The 20,557-nt window shown below is 36.8% G+C and overlaps 1 protein-coding gene across 3 annotated transcripts in view; it reads right to left on the bottom strand.

Annotated features, from left to right (window-relative positions):
* Positions 1 to 20,557, bottom strand: part of Eea1 (early endosome antigen 1) — a 94,850-nt gene that overhangs the window by 20,148 nt on the left and 54,145 nt on the right. For all 3 annotated transcript variants that reach the window (XM_031350372.1, XM_031350371.1, XM_031350373.1), the window contains 9 exons: positions 17,408 to 17,746; positions 16,230 to 16,379; positions 15,049 to 15,168; positions 10,056 to 10,259; positions 7,891 to 8,091; positions 6,179 to 6,292; positions 3,794 to 3,949; positions 1,654 to 1,793; positions 117 to 447 (listed from right to left, as the gene is read on the bottom strand). In XM_031350372.1, coding sequence (XP_031206232.1) covers positions 117 to 447; positions 1,654 to 1,793; positions 3,794 to 3,949; positions 6,179 to 6,292; positions 7,891 to 8,091; positions 10,056 to 10,259; positions 15,049 to 15,168; positions 16,230 to 16,379; positions 17,408 to 17,746 — 1,755 coding nt within the window. The remainder of the gene's footprint in view (positions 1 to 116; positions 448 to 1,653; positions 1,794 to 3,793; positions 3,950 to 6,178; positions 6,293 to 7,890; positions 8,092 to 10,055; positions 10,260 to 15,048; positions 15,169 to 16,229; positions 16,380 to 17,407; positions 17,747 to 20,557) is intronic.

The following is a 20,557-nucleotide window of genomic DNA, read 5'->3' as shown; positions in this document are numbered from 1 at the left end:
TGACTTACAGGTGTTATCAGTTTAGAAAGGAAAATAGAAGGAAATACACTGGCCACTTAGGGCATTTTAAATATGATAATGACTTTTACCCACGAAAATAAATGTAAACAACTAACCAAATCTAATATAGCAGCTTTTCCTTTCTGATTCTCTTTCTCAAATTCACTTTTGGACTTTTTTAAAGAATCAGAAACTTTTGACAGTTTTTCTTTTGTTGTTGAGAGTTCAGCCAGGAGGGCGTCTTTCTGCGCCTTCACTGCCGTCAGCTCTGTGACTGCAGCTTGCATCCTGTCACTCAGCTCCTTGTGCTGCGTCTTTGAATCTTGACTTAACTTTTCAAATTCTTGCTTCAAGACAACTTTTTCTTCTTCTTTCTTTGTAAGGGTTTGTTTAATATTTTCCAGGACTTCAGATTTATTCTGTAGATCCAATTTTGTACGAGATACTCTGGTTTAAAAAAGAATTTTTAAAGTTAATGTAATGTAAAATTTATCAATCAAAATTATTCATAAGTAATTACTGAGTCTTGATTTTTTTTTTTAGTATGGCTCAGAAGAAACAGTAAAATAATTTTAAAAACACTGAAAGTCACCTTAAGACATCTCATTTGATGCCCATGATTTCCTTAGCAAGGGCCAAGCTATTTACATTTCCTAACTTAATCAAGTCTTGTTCACCACCATGAAGTCATCAGCGAAGTTCAGACAACAAATCCTAGAGGGTCTACAAGGGCCAGCAAGTTTTCCAGGCCCCCCAGTACTGAATCAGCATGTTATTTCCTATGCATAAATGGGACTCTTCTCTTCTCTTAGTAATGTAAAACACATTTTATATTGATAAATTTAAATATCAAAACACTTACCATAATGTAGTAAGATACTTTTAAAGGAATCATTTTACTTCACTACTGCAAGCAGTGCTAGCCCTAGGCAGATAGTACTGAGTTGTATGAGAAAATAGGCTAAGCAAGCCACTGCAGGGCAAGCCAATAAGCAGCACTCTTCCATGGCCTCTGCTTCACTTCTGCCTCCAGGTTCCTGCCTTGACCTCTAGTCCTGCCTTCCTCTGATAATGGACTCTAACCTGTAAGATGTAGTAATAAACCTTTTCCTCCCAAGGTTTCTTTTAGTGTTTCATCAAAGCTAGAGACAGCAAATTAAGTACTCAGTAACATCAAAGCTGCAAAAATCCATGGCAAAGTTGAAAAAAATCATTCCTAATGAGAAAAAAAAAATCTATTCTGTACTTAGTATAGTACCTCAAGTCAGAAACTTGGCTGTTCTTAGGTGATACATATACACATTGCAGTATTTAAATTTTTATACTATTTCAAACCAGTGAACAACTCAAAATGAATGCACAAGAGAAACTGGTACCATATTACTGCTGAATAGTGACTAACATTTTATAGAACTAAGTGAACAATGGAAAATGAAGTTAACTTTAACCAAGTAATAAAGGTTTTATTTTCATTGACATTAACATTGGTAGTGGATATACCCAGCACTGTGTGAATGGCACATACACACACACATACACATACACAGACACACACACACACACACATGCTGAAACACAACCACACTTGGTGACTCTCTAAGGACGATGTGAACAACCACCACCTTAGGGATATACAGTGGAAGGCCAGCTTACTCTTCCTTCTGCTCCTGAAGCTCTTTACTCAGCTCTGTATTCCTGAACTCTAGGTCTGTGCTTAGCTGCCTCTGCTGTTGTAGACTCTGCAGAGCTTGTTCCTTGCTTGCTTTAACTTCAAGAGTATCGGCTTCTAGTTTCTGTGGGTGAAGTACAGCATTCATTTGAATTTTGACAATAACTAATGATTAATTATAACATTTGGTCTGAATACAAATTGTTATTCACAAAATATACAAAATAGCTATAATGTATTTATAGAAACCCATACTGAAACCACCATTGAATGAGGAAATCGTTCTAATTACAGTCTATCAGAGAATCTAGAATAGGCTTTTTATATAAATCTGTGGTTATTTTTAAAATTAATTAAGAGACTCAATTTAAACATAAATATTAATAATGCAAATGTTTGTCAGTTTAAGTTTGAAAAACAAAACTAACCTGTTATTCCCATATCCACTTACCCTATGTACATGCAGTTAACAACCACACAATAACAAGATATTGAACATAAAATTGAATGGATTTGTCATGTAGTCCTCCAACTTATACCTACTGATCCTAAATATACAACAAATTTATACAAATATAAATATAAAATTCCTGCCTTTGCTTATTAATTGTCTTTTTTGGATGATATCACTGTTGTTTATACTGTACCAGGCATCTCATACATACTATTATGTGTCTGATTTTTCAAACTTATAAAATTAAGTTATTACACATAGTTTTAAGTAGAAGCAATGTTCTTTCATTTCATCATTGTGTGTGTGTGTGTGTGTGTGTGTGTGTGTGTGTGTGTGTGTGTGTGCACGTGCATGCATGCCTTTGGGAAGTGTCTGCAGGCAGAGGACAAATATCAAAATTGAGTGTCTTTCTCAATCACTCTCCATTTTATTTTCTGAAACAGGTTCTGTCACTGAAGCCAGAGCTTGGAGATACATCTAGGCTGGCCAAGCATTAAGTCCCAGGGACCTTCCTTTCACTGCCTGCCCAGCACAAACACCACAGGCCCTTTGCATCATGCCTGACATTTTCCGTGGGTACCAAGTATCCAAGCTCAGGTCATACTGCTTACATGGCGGGGCTTTACTGACTGAGCAATCTCCCTAGACCTCATTTAGTTATTTTTTAAATAAGACACAAAAACATAGACATTATATATGCCAGTGGGTACCTAATAGTGTTATGCTTAAACCAAATTAGACATCTCATTTACCTTTGCTCTGTGCTAAAATCTTTCAAAGAATAATTTTTCTAACTGTTTGAAATGCACAGAATAAGGTATTATTTATAGACTAGTACTGTGCAACAGCACCCCAGAGATTCTTGTTCCAATTACAACTATTTTAAAAAGGTGCCCAGGTGAGAATTCTCTCTGTTTACTGCTCTGTAACATATTATCACCTATTCTTTTCAACCATATCTAAACTGTCATTACTACTGCTGTTGGCATTTTGAAAGAACAGCCCATAAACAGAACGGTAAAGGCTATTCTTCTGTATTATACTGGTATAGATGCCCATATAAAATACTCATCTCATAATTCTGTAATCATTCATCATGTGTCAACTGATCACACAAGTAACATGGAAACCTAAGAATTTTTTTTATAACTGTTAGTATTCCCAGAACCAAATTAAAAGTTTTCGCGGATCTAATTATTTCATCTTTTAGTAAACCAACACCTCACTTAGAATTATCTTAAAGTAAGGTTGAGCTTATGAAAGTTTAAATGAATTACTAAATTAGAGACAAATTCCAAAGGGTATGGAAAGTTTTAAAAAGAAAAAAAATCCACCAGAGAAGAGATATTCGATTAGAATAATATGTAGGGAAATGGAAGAATTAAAGGGGAGAAGACATTCTATAACAAGACTTATCCTGTTTGGTGTCTCCTGGAATACTTTTCACTTTATAATAAACTAGCACTATGTTAATTTTTATTTATAAAAGCCACCCATTAATGAAGGAATTGAAAATAAAGATAGAATTAAATTAATTGATAAAGTAATTTTTAAATTTTATACCACTTTGCCTTTCTCTGTTACTTAAAAGTCTTTGGATCTGTGAAGGTCATCAGACTCCAAAGCTGTTGAGTGGAAACTATGACAAATTCAACTGTTTTTACACAAACCTTAATGTGGCCTTCTAGGTCTTCAACTTTCTGTTCTAAAGAGAGGTGCTTCTCCTTGTAGTCCTTAAGATAGCTTTCCAGCTGAAGGCAATGCTCCTGCTTCTCCTGAAACTTTGCAGTGACCTGCTCCAACTGCACACTGACCTTATTTAACTCCTGCAGAAAAACATATTTAAAGAAAAATTGTACCACTCCAATAGGCAGTAAAAGTAAAGCTGAAAATTATAGTTTTATATAAGAAAATATCTGGATAAGCCTTCAGATATATTCAGTGGCTTATCAGCCATTTTCTTTATCTACTAACAAAGAAAACTGAGTTGTACATAATGTCAGCTACCAAGCTAATTTGTGTAACAGTTAAGTAACTTAAAATATTTTAAATGTATTATTTTATGCATATGAGTGCTGTGCCTGCATGCCAATAAAGGTCAGAAGAGGTCATCAAATCTACTGAAACTGTCAACTGACAGTTGTGAGATGCCATGTGGGTGCTGGGAATTGAAGGTCCTCTACAAGAGCAATGACAGCTCTTAGCCACTGAGTTAACTCTTCAGCCCTAAACAGCTAAAGCAAACCCAGGCCCTCATACATGCTAGGTAAAAACTATCCAATGAGCTACTTCCCCTGCCACTTAACAAAGTTTTAATAACTTTCTAGAAATATTATCTAAAAGCTAAAACATATGGCAGATCACTAAGTAAGTTAATAGAAATAACTATTATACTGTAGTTGAATGTTTTCAATTTTCAAAGCACTATTTAGAAATTATATTCTAAAAATATTGTAGTTGTTATATCTGTAACACTTGCTTAAGTCACTAGAATATCCAGTTTCACAGAAAGAATACAGTAAAAAAAGTTACTAGTACATCTGCCACCCATGGGATTTCAGTGTCAATGTTTTGATAACTTTCCTTCTAGTCTGCTCTCTGTATTAATTTCTCTTCTACTTGTTTTATGTACTAATAGTAACAGGCTGAGAAGGTAGCTCTGTAGGAGGAAGCATTCCTAGAATGTGTGAGACCCTGGATTCGATCTCTAGCACTACAGGAAATGAATAATTACTTATGTAAATAATATAAAAATAAGATCCTACTTGCATACTATTTTATTTTAAATTTCTTTATTTTATCACAACAATTTACCATAAAACTTTCTAGTAGTTCTCTAGATTATATGCAACTGCATAAATTCCAATCTTATTGGTATGACTCATTTTTTTAAGCCACTCAACTTATTACTAATCTATTTTAAATTTCTAGATCACTATTATACTTTCTGTATTTAGTATCAGAAATATAAATACAATCTTTAGTTATTATTCCCTTAGCATAAAACACTATAAAATATGGAAAATTCTAAATTTTTAAAAACACTATAAAATATGGAAAATTCTAAATTTTTAAAAATTATTTTGTTATTATTATTTTTTTTGGTTTTTCGAGACAGGGTTTCTCTGTATAGCCCTGGCTGTCCTGGAACTCACTCTGTAGACCAGGCTGGCCTTGAACTCAGAAATCTGCCTGCCTCTGCCTCCCAAGTGCTGGAAAATTATTTTATTTTTAATTAGCAAAGAAATAGTTTCATTATGGAATTTCCTTAAATACTTTGTTTTGATCCTCCTCCAAGACTCTTGCCCCTCATTTTCTGCCTAATTCTTAAAACATATACACATGTAGATATATAGATAGACAGACAGACAGATAGGTATATGTATACATATATATAGTCCCCTCTCTCTCAAACACACACATACATATACACACACAGAGTTTCCCTCTATAATGACACATGTATCTCAGTATTGTCTCAATTTGTAACTTGATTCTTAAGGAACCTGAATGTTTTCTAGTACAGTTTTATATTTGTATACAAATGGAGTCTTTGTTACATGAAACTTCATGTTTTGGAATATAGAATTCACAGGTGAACAACCCTTAATCAGAGACTTATGATTTCATGTGCTCTAAATCCATCACTGTTGCTCAAAAAGTTTTGTATTGGGGTTATTTTCAATGTCGGATCTTTTGAGTAAGTAATGGTCAGCCTGAATTTCCTTAGTGGTTCACTTCCTTCTTACAATGTTTTAAATAACAAGGATATTAACAAATCCTCATCAAACAAATGCTAGAGACTATTTATTGTTTCATCTTTTTGATGTTTGCTCAAGAATTTTGTTAGTAATATTTAGACAGATAAAGGTACACCTTTATGTGTTTGCTCTTATAAATATTTTCATATTATCATTTCCAACTCTGATCACATGCAAACACTTTTCCAGATGTAAGTAACATGCAAGTACTGTAATCACTTACATATGATTTCATGTATATGAAGGAAAATATTAGTATGTGTACACCAACCAAAACATTACCAGGCTCCCTACCTGTTGTTTATCTTGTAATGCATTTTGAGCTGTGTCCAAATGATTCTGAAGATCAGCTCTTTGAGCAGTTTTTGCTGCTTCTGCTGATAGTAATAACTCAGTTTTGGCTTTAATCTGTAACAAAATTTACAAAATTTTAGTTCTACATTTGTTGACTTTCCTTTCTTAAGACATATTGATTTTGTCACAAAATTATTAAAAATTAGGTTTGTTAAGTAAGAAGTAATAATTGAGACACTGAAAAATACATATTTGAAATTCTCCTAAATAGCAGTGGGGAAGGGAGAAGACTCTTAGTGATGGTCGGCTATCAGCAGAAAGCTGGTCCTGTGACACCAACCCATGGTGGTTGCCCCTTTATAAAGAGAATGGCTCCAGGAGTCGGGATACACGCCTGTAATCTAAGCATGTTAGAGGCAAAGGCAAAGGGCTATGAGTTCTAGTCTAGTCTATGTAACATGTTTAGACCCTATCTTAAAAAGGCAAATAACTTGTATATGTTTTTTCTGGAGAAGGCCACTGTATTTTTCAGAAGGCCATCCAATGTCTATCAGTTCACAATCAACTCAACTATGCCACTGAAAGTGATAGCTCCAAAGAGCAAGGATTTCAGTATGGAGTCTAAACAATAAAACCAACTACAAGTTTGTTTAAAATTCATTCTTTCCAGATAACTTCTCATGAAAGAGTTTTACTTTTGATGATCATTAAAAGCCAAGAAATTACACAGTTAAAACCTCAGGCTTTCCACAATATACTTTAACCAGAATCACATGAGTTAAGAGTTATGTTCTCTTTACTAAAAGTAGTAAGTACTGAATAAGTTTAGCACAACTCACCTCTAATAAGAAAAGCAAAAAGTAGAAAAGACATAAATATATCTGAAATTAAAATGTTTTTAGCAGAGTTAAAATGATACTCATTTAGCTAAATGGACATAGAAGATGTAAACTATCCATGGTAAGCAGAAAAAACTCCAAATAATTATTTCTCAATAACTCAATATTTAGTCTGCAGAAATAATGTTGGGTAAGGTATATATCTATACTGAATTCAAATTGAGAACTAAAGAAAGCTATACTTAAAATAACAGGAAGGAAACGACACATTGACAAACACGTGTCAGACTGTGAAGAACTCATTTTTGTGCAATCAGATTCATTTACATATAGCATTTATCTGATGAACTAAAAATCATGAAAAATTTCAATATATATGTGGCATATTTTCCAAAGTCATATAACACATGAAGACTTAAGGGAACTGAGTAATAGTTCCACTATCATCTCAGAAGGGTCCAGTGGAGGATGGGAAGAAGACCCATCTCCAGGTCCTTTATCATGAAGAGCAGAGACCTGGCCACTGCTGCAGCCTATACTGTTCGTGCTTAGGCATGAAAGCCCTTCCACAGTAAGCACTAACAACAGGCTCATGAGGTACTCGCAGACACTGCATGTGCTTCACAACTTACCATCTTACTGTGCTGACCATCCTACCAGGAAGTACCTTGGAAGTAGGAATCAAAAGTTACATTATAGAAATCACCTGTCCATAGGGAGAAAGAACAAAAATATCTGTGGACACAGAAAACCTCAAGAAACCACATAATTTAATTTGTATTCTCATTTTCCACTCAAATGTATGCAAAAAATGTGTACGGCTTATGGTCTAAAATGATGTTTTATGCATAAACTTATTGCACAGTATATTACCTGTATGTCAAGCTGAGAGACCTTCTCCTTGCTCTCATTTAACTGACTGCTTAGTTCACTGACACTGGTTTCTAGAGAAAGAACACGGTCTTGTGCAGCTCGAAGATGTGCCTTCTGTTCCTGTACCTGGTCATGCAAGTTCTCCTCAGCTTGTTTATGACTTTCTGACTGATTCTTCAGCTTCTCCGTCAGTTGAGTTAGCTAGTACACATGCAAGAGTCTAATTACAAAGTTTGCAAATCACAACAAAAAGGAAGAAACTCAAATCAAAGGACCATCAGAATTATGAACTGCCCTACAACAGGTAATTTCAAGGTTTTTCAAGTAAAAATATTCACACTTTTTGTCTTAAGTCAGGGTTTCTATTCCTGCACAAACATCATGAACAAGAAGCAAGTTGGGGAGGAAAGGATTTATTCAGGTTACTTCCACATTGCTGTTGATCACCAGAGGAAGTCAGGACTGGAACTCAAGCAGGTCAGAAAGCAGGAGCTGATGCAGAGGCCATGGAGGGATGTTCCTTACTGGCTTGCTTCCCCTGGCTTGCTCAGCCTGCTCTCTTATAGAACTCAAGACTTCCAGCCCAGGAATGGCACAAGTAGCCCTACCCCCTTGATCACTAATTGAGAAAATGCCTTACAGCTTGATCTCATGGAGGCACTTCCCCAACTGAAGATCCCTTCTCTGTGATAACTCCAGCCTGTGTCAAGTTGACACACAAAACCAGCCAGTACACCTTTCATAACAAGTCAGTAGAATAGCCCAAATCCTAAGAACATCAAATTCACATATGTGTGTGTGTGTATGTGTGTGTGTATGTGTGTGTGTATGTGTGTGTTTGTATGTATATACACTTACATATATATATTATTTTTAGATCATCTCTATTCAACTAGAATTTATATGCAATAAAACTCACCTAACTTAAGTATAAAATCTGAGATTTGATAAGGCACACACTCAGTTAACTATTGATATGATAAAGGTAAGGAATGTTTCCACTGCTCAAAGCTATCTTCACATGGGCTTTGCAGTCATCCTCACCTTCCAGCTCTCCCACCGCCCTGATAACAAAGGGTTCCTTGCCACTGTTGGCATCTCTAAGTTCTCAGACAAGTTATACTGTTTTCAGTTTGACTTTACTTTTATAATATTGTATTTTCAAAAGCATACATTTTAAAATTTTCAATGAAACTTAATTCATCTGATATTTCTTTTCATGTACACGGGAGGTTGTTTTTTTTTTTTAGATCTACAGATACATTTTAATTAGCAATCCTCCTCATTATACTCTGCCAGCCTATGAGACACTGCCCTACAGAGAAATGGTTCTGCCTCTTTGCTTCATTTCGAATGGTTTCAACTGTTCTGCTGTTATGCTCACTGACACCTTTTTCCACTGTTAGTTTTCTACTCAAGTATTTTACCCTTTTTATCTTTAGCAGTTCTATATAGGTGTTCTGCCCATATAGAATATATAGTTCATGCCCACTTCTAGTCCCATTATTATGGTTTGTCCTTCACACCCATAAGCTCTAAGGGGTACTGTAAAGTACTTGTCTGATGCAGCCATCATCTTTCATTTCAGAGCCTGTTTGTACTACGTTTGTTTGTTTGTTTTGTGGTTGCTGTTTTTGTTTTTGTTTTTAAGTACAATGAGTTTAAGAAAAAAAATAAGAGTTTAAGAAAAAATACTTATTAATACTTATGCTAATAATTAATAATTAATATTATATTATTAATAATAAGTATAAGATATACTTATTAATGCTACTCATTTCTTTTTTTAAACATCCTAGGACATGAGCTGCACAAATCTTTTATCAAAGCATTGTACAGGCCTTCAATACATAGTGACCTACCTTGATGATAAATACATGATATAAAAAATAACATTTTAGCCAGGCGGTGGTGGCGCACGCCTTTAATCCCAGCACTTGGGAGGCAGAGGCAGGCGGATTTCTGAGTTCGAGGCCAGCCTGGTCTAGAGTGAGTTCCAGGACAGCCAAGGCTACACAGAGAAACCCTGTCTCAAAATAAATAAATAAATAAATAAATAACATTTTAAAACAAGTAAGAAAGGTCAGGATCATGAACTACTTTGCTGAAACAGTTGCTAGAGCTCACAAGGACCTGACTACAGTTAGAACAGTTTACAGGCATACTTGCTGCTGTAGTGCATGGTTTTTCTCTTGCAGCTGGTTAAGAACAGCAGTCTCTCCTTCACCAGCTTGGATCTTTGCATAAAGATCTTCTCTTTCTTTTTCTAGTAAGGAAATATTTTCTTTACTCTTCTGTAGTAAGGCTTCAAGGTTCTGGATCTTTTGGTCCTTATCTCCAATCTGACGTAACACTTGTTCCAAATCATTCTATAAAGAATAAAAATTACTATTTTAAGAATGGAAAATTTAAAAAGTTATTCCTTGGCCAAGTGCTGGTTGCACATGCCTTTAATCCCAGCACTTGGGAGGCAGAGGCAGGCAGATTTCTGAGTTCAAGGCCAGCCTGGTCTACAGAGTGAGTTCCAGGACAGCCTGGGCTACACAGAGAAACCCTGTCTCAAAACAAAACAAAAAACAAAAAACAAAAAAAATCAAAACAAACAAACAAACAAAGTTATTCCTTAAACACAAAATGACTAATAGTAAATTTAATTGTTCAAAATATTAGTCCTACATCTTAAAAACAATTACATTTTCTTGTAGCAAATTAATTAAAACCACGTACTTAATAACACAAGACTGCATTGTTTATAGGCATGAGTTTAGCAAAACAGTTTACACCAGCCTTTTTCTGAGACTCTGACCTTATTCCCTACATTCCCGGCCCTTTTCAGACACATGGGATGCACTCAGTGACTACCCTGGCTCACTCCTACCTCAGAGCCTTTGCACTAATGACCGCTGCCTTAAATGTTTCTTAACACCCAAATGACTCCCTTCCTCCTCCTCAAATGTTTGCTCAAGCGTCGCCTTTTAGGTCGAGCTGCCCTGACCATTACATTCCCACCTGGAGCCTTTTGCAACGGTCTATATACTGGGTTTTCTACTGCATTGCTCTTAGCTCAGCACAGTATAGTTTACTTATTTCTCTCGTGTTCATTTACCTCCTTTTACCTCTGACTACAACATTTGCTACAGAGTATGAATACATTATCTTCATTGGTACAGATCCAAGACACACGACACAGATGCTCTGAAATAACACTGAATGAAAACAACCAGTGCAGCTGGGTGTAGTGGCACACACCTTTGATCCCAGCTCTCAGGACACAAAGGCAGGTAGATCTCTGAGTTCCAGGCCAGCCTGGTCTATATAATGAGTACCAGGACAGCCAGGGCTACACAGAGACCCTGTCTTAACCTGGCTCTCCACCCTTCTCCTAATCACTGCACTCTTACTCATGTACACTTACGTAAGTTTACTTCTATACCCAGTAGGACTCCTCTAAATCAGCAAAGCCCTCTTCTTCCTCAATATCACACAGAGTATCCGTGACATCTACTTTGTACCCAGAATACAGTCCCAGCTTTACAAGTAGGCCATATAGTGTTTGAGACAAGTAGGCACCTGCATCTTGAATGATTTAAAAGTCAGTCACTATCAAGCGTGCTTCTCATTTCTCTAGGCTTCAGTCATGAAGAATCACATCATCTACTTGCTCTGAGCTTTTGTCACCACCTTTGATTACTCTTCTGGAATCCAAGTTCCAGGGCAAAGCTTTCTGCAGAAGTCGCTGTTTTCATTCTCCATTGAAATCAGGTTTTCTCTGCAGATCCTATTTACCCATCTCCCTCTCTAACCAGCCTGTCAGGCTAGTCCTGTAGGCACGCTGAGGAGGCCACCTTTCCCTGCTTTTGTAGCTGCTATCATCCTCGTAGACAAGCCTGTGCTGGTTTGGAACTGTGTTATTCTCACACATACTACCCTCTACCATTTACTGCTATCTGTAAATCCCTGAATTCACTCAAGAAGTGAGATCTGATTTAGGTTTTGTCTTAATCTCAGTTTCTGCAAACTTCCTACAAAATATAAAACAGACAGAATTAATAATACACCCTTAACATTCACATCACCTTAATTCCTTGCCATGACTCAATCTATACTGCAATCACTCACACATAGAATTTTACAATAGTCTGAAATCATGAAAACTAAAAAGTATGACGGTCTTACTCAGTGACCACAACTTCCTATCTGCTGACTGCATGACCTCATCTTCAGTGCCCGTCATTTCAGTCTCCTTCCAGCTGATTCATTAGCCTAACTTTTCTTTCTAACCCTCAAGTTCTTTGCAGCCACATCCTTCATTTCCTGTCACCTCGAAATACCCCAGACATCCCCATAAAATACCAACTCCAGATCAGTACTGCAATCTTTTCTTCTCTCCCGTACTTCTGAACATTGCTAGAATAAAAGCACAGATCTCCATAGAGTGTCTGAGTTCCCCTCGCCAGAAAACACTCAGGATCATCGTCTCAGTGGTTTTTGTTGGAATGAGGTTCTCACCCTAACATTCTCAGAAACTACTTAAAGCTTCAGCATTCTCTCCAACTCCAAGTCCCTGCCTGGCTGACCCTGACCTATTATTACCTACAATTACATCCTGATGTGTGAGAATGTTTTCATAAGTGATCTACCTTGACTTTCTATTCTTTTTCCATTGTCCTGTGTCTGTCTGTGCCCATATTCACCTCCTCTGTCTGACTGTGACCCTTGTCACTTCTTTCTGTGGATAAGCCCACATAAACTCCCCACTGTGTGAGGTACCATAGTGTCTTATCATCTGATTCCTTTAGTCACTTCTTTTCCAGCATTTTTAAATAATGTTCTATATTAGTCACTGTCATGAACAAGAAACCTATTCAGATCTCTTTATTCCTCAAAAATTCTTCCTAAACCAAATTTCCCTCTAGTTTCTACCCACTCTTCATGTAATTTTCATTTAAGTTGCAAAAAATAATTTATATTTCTTTTCCTAGCTCCCACATCTCTCATTTACCAACCAGTTATTCATATTTTCCCTATCATTTTATTGGAATTATACTGAGCAAGGTTACCAGTTCATCTTAGATGCTTGTCTAACAGATATCTTTCCTTGTCTATATTATTTTCTTTAGATTTGAAGCTCCAGCAAAGCCTAACAGTTGAAGTCATACTAGTTTTAGTAACCTTTTCCATGAGATTTTTACCTGGAATCTACATCTCTGTACCTATCCCAGAAATACATACTCAATGACGCAGGCTGCCATTTGTAGAAATTCTTCCATAACTTTTCTTTTCCAAAATAATCTGTTTGGGTCATGTAACTGTCACCTATGTTTGCACAATTATTTTATAAGTGTGTGGGCTTCTCCCATTCCCATGAGAATTTCTTGGTCCCTTGCCCATCCTTTTCTTACAAACGTTAGGAAAGATGAATTTATATGTACTGTGAGTAGGGAATGAGGAACTAAGCATGTTCACCTGAACCCCTCACTCTCCCAAGAGTAAACCTGTCTGTAGTGAGAAAAGCCATCATTTCCACCTGTGTCTATACCTACAGAATTAATTCTGAGACACTGTGTAAGAAAACCCTCTTAGCTGTTGACCTCTACCAAAATTTTCATTTTTCATTTTCATTTCTTTCTTACTCTTAACAGTGAAATCCCAGCATAACCTACAGTTATACAATCTAGTTTACTTCTCTCTCTGTTGAAATCCTCTCAGGTGCTCATCTCTGCCAAAGTGTTTTTACCAAGGCCAAAGAACTCCATGTTGCACATCCAACAAGAATCTCAGGTTTCAGTTCACCTGGTGCCCAGGCAAAATTCCTTAGCCTTCCTTCCCTTTTCTCCCCACCTTGCTTTCTGGTCATGAAGTTTTCTTGCAGCAATAGAATTCCTAATTAAGACACCAAGCAACCCTGCCTAGCACTGTAACCCTCACACAGCACTGTGCATGCCTCCCACACCTTGGCTCTCCTTTTGTGCATGACTATGACACTTAGATAGCCATGCATCTTGCTTATTTACCATGGGCACTGTTTGCTCCATCACCAAGCATCCATAACAGCAGACACTTTTGTATGTTTTACTCACGGCCATAAATAGATACAGAATCAGTTCCCTGGCTGAGAATAGACATAGGTAATACTGCTCACTGATTAAACACATAAGTTATAAGTGATCCAGGATTCTGTCTGTCTCTTTGTCTGATTCTTGTGTCATTCACTCTTCAAACTCAAAAAGGAAAGCTTACTTACTGCAGAAGTGCCTTACTTTCCCCACAGATACCACAATTATTCCTATATACACACCACTAGACTGCTTCCCTAGAGGGCAGACACTGTGCCTCTTTATGTTCAGTACTGAGCAGTGTCTGGCATCCAGTGCACAGTAATATCCAATAAATGAAAGAAGGAATAAATGAATATGAAAGCCAAATTCATTTCAAATCTGTATCTTCTCTCACATAACAAAACTAAAGTTCTTTTACCTTGTAAGCTATATAATAATAGAATCTGTACTAATTTAATCCAATCAATTATATTTTCTTTACCTATAGTTCCAGTGTTCAGGTAATGTTAAGAAGTAAAGGTATGATCAACACATACTACATTACATTGTAGAACTACAAAATTATGTGTGTATGAGTGTATATGTACATGTATGTATACATGCATGTGGAGCTCAGAAATCAACACTGGCTGTCTTCCTCCATGGCTTCTCTACTTTATCACTGAGACACAGTCTCTCCTGAGCAATGAACAGCTAGGCCTGCAAGCTTTCACCTCTGCAGCACTGGGATTACATGCTACCAGGCATAGCTGTTCACTTGGGAGCAGAGACATGAACTTGAGCTTCTTGAGCTGCTTCATGCTTGCACAGACAGCACTTTACCAGCTCAACCATTTCCCATCTTTAGATCCAATTATGCAATTTAATAAATAATTTTATCTAATACATGCAACATATCTGAATATTTTATGAATTATATATAAACAAATGTGTTTACAATGAATAATTTTAAAGTACTTTAATTTTTACTCATAGGAATTAAAAGAACATGTTCTAACTATCACTTAATATCAAAAGTACTCATCAGCAGGTATTCTGCCTTCTGTAGTTCTATCAGTACAGAAGAATGAAGACTGCTCCGCTTCTGATCAGAGCTTACCTGAGCTTCTCGGAGTTTGGCTGTAGTGCCCTGCTGCAGAGCTTGCTGTTCTTGATGCTGTTGCTTTGATTTTTCTAACTGATGTTGCAATTCAGTAGAATTTGTTACCTTTTCCTTCAACTTAAAAAGTGTAGACTGTTAGTTGAGTGAGAACTTAAGACATAATGTAATCATATTAGGCATAAATATCTGGTATTATGTTAATTTTCAAACTGGAAAAGAAAAAATAAATTCAAGCCATATAGAAAGTCAGCTTTAAAGCAGTTTCTCAATTTTCATTATAGAATTCTAATGTCATGATTAAGAAGCCATCCTCTACCCACTAAATCTCATCCTAAAAAGAAAATAAATCTTTCTCCAGGCTGGCAACAGTTCACCACTGAATTTTTGTATAACACTATGCTAAAGTAATTAATATACAATTTATATGTAACAATAACCTAAACCACAGTATCTGCATTTCTTTTACTTTTTAATGGTTGCATTTATAGTATATTAGGAAGGAATCCAACCTGTTACCACATTTAAGACATTATGTCTAAAGAAAACTCTATTGCTGAATTAACAAGTTTTAAACTGAGTATTTGGCCAATTCAGTAAAAGTGATAATTCAATCATAGCATTTGCTTTAACGACATAAGGGTGCCATTTGATCAACTACAAACGTTTGTGGGGTAACATTCAAACAGATTGTTTGGAGGCATTTCTGTTGTGGTGCTAGGAGTTGAACTTAGGGCCTCATACATGCTAGGCATCCTATATCACTGAGCTATATTACAGACACAATATGGTTAACTATTAGAAATAAAATCCTCAAGTTATTTTGCATGCTGCTAATGATCTAGACCAGGTATCTGCTGCTCTCTAGGAGGTGGCTCTTCCGTGGTAAGAAGAGCACAGCAGCCTGAGGACCAGCCCAAGGAAGCTTCCTAGTGAGAGCTAAAATGCAGTTTGTGCATTTCCATGGAGAACTTGGAAGAATACAGTAACAGTAAAATGTGTAACTTAAAAGTGTAGTGAGTAAGTAGGATCTTCCAGGTGGGGAGAAATAAATGCTGCAATGTGAAATAAAAACAATTACAATTAGAGTTCTCGACACAAAGATGAATGTCACCATGTTTGAGACACTTCACGTCTGAAGTCACCGGCTACCGTCAGCTCAGTTTCAGATGCTAGCTAACCTGCTCTTCCAGACGAGAGAGCTTGAGCTGTAGGTCAGCCACTTGCTGCTCCTTATCCATCAGCTTCTCGCTGGAAAGCTGCCTCTGTTCCTTCAGCCTGCCGTGAGCTTCCCCTAGTTGGCGCTCGGTCTCCAGAAGTTTGCTATGTAACTTTAAAACAGAAATGTAAGTGTGCACATCTATGTAAGTGTAAACACACAGCACCACCTACCATGCTAAACTATTTTTCACCAAGTAACTGTATGCCATCTTTCCACTCTTCGTCCCTTCACACCTTAGACTACAGAATAAGTTAAACTACAACTGAATTCTAACTACATAAATGATAATAAATCATATATAATTATGAGCAAGCAGTGCATATTGTGTACCTATTTTATTTTTCCCTTAAAAAACACAGAAGACTCAGGTTGGAGAGCTGGTAACTGAGCAGTTTAAGAGCACTGGCTGTTCTCCCAAAGAGTCTGGGTTTAATTTCCAGCATCCACATGGCAGCTGACAACCATCTGTAACTCCAGTTTTACTACATTTGACTCCCTCCTCTGGACCCTGCAAGTATCAGGCATGCATATGCCAGCAAAATACCCATATACAAATAATAATACATTTTAAAGATACAGGAGAGTGAAGTGAGGGATTTAACTTATTATAAAATGAAACTTAAAAATTATGTTCAATTCAGACACATTCCTTTGAATTTCCCATGGTGATTTTTGTTAGTTTTCCATAATTAAGAATTACCACACTTGACTTAAATTTTTTAATTATATTTTTAAAAATTATTATTTAAAATTTTATTTTATTTTAAAAAATTATTATTTAAAGTTTTATTTCATTTGTATGGGTATTTTGCTTGCATGTGGATCTATCCACCATGTCTGTGCCTGGTGCCCAGGAGGCATGAAAAGGGTATTGGGTCTCTTAAAGCTGGTATTACAGTGGTTGTGAGTTGTCAGGTGGATGCTGGGAATCCAACCAAGGTCCTCTGGAAGAGCAATCAGTGTTCTTAATGGCTGAGCCTTGCCTCCAGCCCCAAAACAATACCGAACTAAAGAATAGTAAACAACTGGAATTAACTGTAACTGCTACAAGCTACTATGTACCCTGTACTGGACACTTTCTATTAATTATCAAATGCATCACAATGGTGGTCTGTGTGAACTGTCTGCAGTTCTCACCTGACTGACTTCCCCTTGCAGCTGTAGCCCATGCTGCTCCTTCTCTTCCCGCTGCTGCTGCAGCTGCTTGAACTCCACTTTAAGGTGCTGGTGCTTGCTCTCTACTTCTCGAAGTTCTTCTTTGAGCTTCTGAGCAGCCTCTCCCTTTTCACTGAGTTCTCCTTGGACCCTCTGTAATGAGCCTTCAGATGCAGTTAACCTTGCCTGAAGCTGCTGGCAATCCAGGTCCCGTTGGTGGAGGGCTGCCTGGATATTCTTTCTACTCACTGACTCTTCATTATATTTCTCCTCTAAGTGGGTGTAGTCCAGGTCTTTCTTCTGTAATTTTTCAGTCAAGTTCTGAAATATCAAGTTCAAAGTTTATATTTTAATCCTTTTTTAATTATTCCAGTATCTCAAACTATCTTTTGATTTAACCATTAATTACCATGTTTAAACTGTAGGAAATACTTTAGGAAGAATTATGGCAAACCAACTTATAATTTTATTACTGGTCATCATGATTAAACTATCCAGATACAAAATAAAAATTACCAAGAAAATATTGTCATAACCTGAAAACACACACACACTGAGATATTTGCTGGTATACAGCAGACTTATGTTTCTACTTAAGTTAAAAGGTGAAAGCTACTTTTCACTCAATAAAAATGATTCTGAACACTAACATTCTGTAAGCGCCTGCACGGACAGCAAGCACAGCAGTGTCGCCTGCCTCTCTACTGTCTGATCCTACTGTCTGCATTTTTTTTTCTTCCTTTCTGTATAAAGACCATTTTTTTAGAGCTACAATCTAAAATGAACTCAAATTTCTTTCTGAGTATAAAAAGAAATGATACAAAAATAATGTTTAGCTACTTCATAATTTTATTTTACTCAAACTAGAAAAAAAACATAAAAATAATACCATCAATCACAGATCTGGATCAATAGATCTGAATTCTATTGCTGGTCTCAGTTCTGTTGTTACAACTGACACTGAATATTTTAAAATCACATAAAATACAAACAAAATTTTAACTTCCCTAAGAAAAGCATACATGCTAAGAAGAAATGGCAGACAGGACCTGATCTGTCAGTGGATATTAGTTACTCACTGCGCAAGAAGAGATGGTATAAGGACTATCAGACCTTCCATATCTTAAAATGGATATTGTATAAGTAAAACAGATATGTTTAAAATAGCCTTTCTAAAACAGCTAAAGTAATTAAAAAACAGAAACAGATTTAAAAGGGCCAGGATGTCATCTGTTGTGGCCAAATCACTTTTTAGCATGCAGGAAGCCAAGTCAGTTGCCATGGGAAGGGAAAGGAAGAGAAGGAGAAGGGGAAGAGAACAATTTTTTTTTTTACAACTTTTGAAAATTTAACACGAGTACTGTATTTACATCATTTGTTTCTATCCCACACCCTTCAACTCTTCCTGTGACCTCCCAACTACTTTTCAAATTCATGACCTCTTCCTTGTTTTACACATAGACACACACACACACATAAATACAACCTGCTGAGTGTATTTAGTGTTTGGAAGCACTAGGGCTGACCACATGGGATTAGGCAACCTGTCAGAGGGCTGGTCTCTGGAGGTTGGTTTCCCTCTCTCAGAAGCTATTATTATGTAGGTCTTCTTACTGGCAGTGGGGTCTCGTGCGATTTCCCCACCTGTGGTGGTTGTCAATTGGTGATGTCATTATGCAGATCTTTAGGTGACCATACTGTTACGATTTCCTGGGTGCAGTCACTGCAATATTTAGAAGATACTACCTTGTAGATGACCTGGTCCACAGGCTCTTACAGTCTTTCTGCCATTCTTTCATGATGTTCCCTGAGCCTTAGGTGTAGGGGTTAAATGTTGTACATGTATGAACTGGGGATTGCTAAATAATAATTTAAAAAATAATAAGTTAAATCATGTAAAGCTGAAAGTAATAAAATAACAGTGTGGCTGTTTGGTAAGAATTACGGAAGTATGCATGTGTGTTAAAAGACATAAGGAAAGAAAACAAATACAGGTAGGGTAACAGCAAATTTTAAAACCTCAGCGTGGAAAGGCAGAGAAAAACCTAGATAGCAACACATAGTGAAATTCTTGAACATTTACCTGAGAGGAAAAAGTAAATTAAGGTGATTATCAGAAAAAAATTACAAAAAAGCAGCATCTAGAAAAGTAAGTGTATATAGGAGGAAGAGGAAAAAGAGTTCTGCTGGATAGTTTTCTGTCAACTTGACAAGCTAAAGACATCTAAGAGGAGGGAACTGCAGTTAAGAAAATGCCTCCAGAACACTGAGCTGAGGGCACACCCGTAGGGCATTTTCTTTTTTAGTCATTGATGAGGAAGGCCCTGCCCATGGTGGGTGGTGACATACTTGGGCTGGTGGTCCTGAGGTCTATGAGAAAGCCAACTGAGCAAAACATGGGAAGCAGGTCCTCTGCATTAGCTCCTGTCTCCAGGTTCCTCCCCTGTGTGAGTTCCTGCCCTGGCTTCCTTCAGTGATGGACTGGGATGGGGAAGTATAAGTCTAAACACCCCTTTCCTCCCCAACTTGCTTTGTGTGCATGGTGTTTCATCACAGCAGTAAAACCCTACATATGACAAGGATGAACAGTCAGTCAACAGTATGTACTTTAACCAAGCAATAAAAACATTCCAAAAAGGCAGACAAAAGACTAGAGGAGAAATGACCCTATGATTAAACAGCATACAGGACAATCTTTTAATAACACATGTCTTATTAATTAGTAATAATACCTATATAATGTCACATTTAGAACTATTTTGAAAAATCACATTTTAGATTCATAAGCTAAATTAAATCTGCTTATTGATCTATAAAAATCATTTTTAAAGATTTTAAGCTACTGAAATTTCATAGTATAGCCCATGCTCACAGATCAGAGTAGCTGCATGGCATATAAGTTGCAAATGTGGTATCAAATTAAGACTATTTTGTTACTCTCCTTCCTGTAGTCTTACTTATAAAGCCCCTGAGTGATCCACCCTCCTCCACATCCTCCAGACGCCCTGACTCTCTAGAGATCAAAAGTACATGGCAAGCAGTGACTATTTAAAACTCACTTGTCCTGCCGGGCAGTGGTGGCGCACGCCTTTAATCCCAGCACTAGGGAGGCAGAGGCAGGCGGATTTCTGA

The sequence above is a fragment of the Mastomys coucha genome, unplaced genomic scaffold, assembly GCF_008632895.1.
Source record: "Mastomys coucha isolate ucsf_1 unplaced genomic scaffold, UCSF_Mcou_1 pScaffold4, whole genome shotgun sequence".
NCBI classification, from domain to species: Eukaryota; Metazoa; Chordata; class Mammalia; order Rodentia; family Muridae; genus Mastomys; species Mastomys coucha.
The sequence above is the reverse complement of the archived record's forward strand: the minus strand, read 5'-3'. Positions and strand labels throughout refer to the sequence as shown.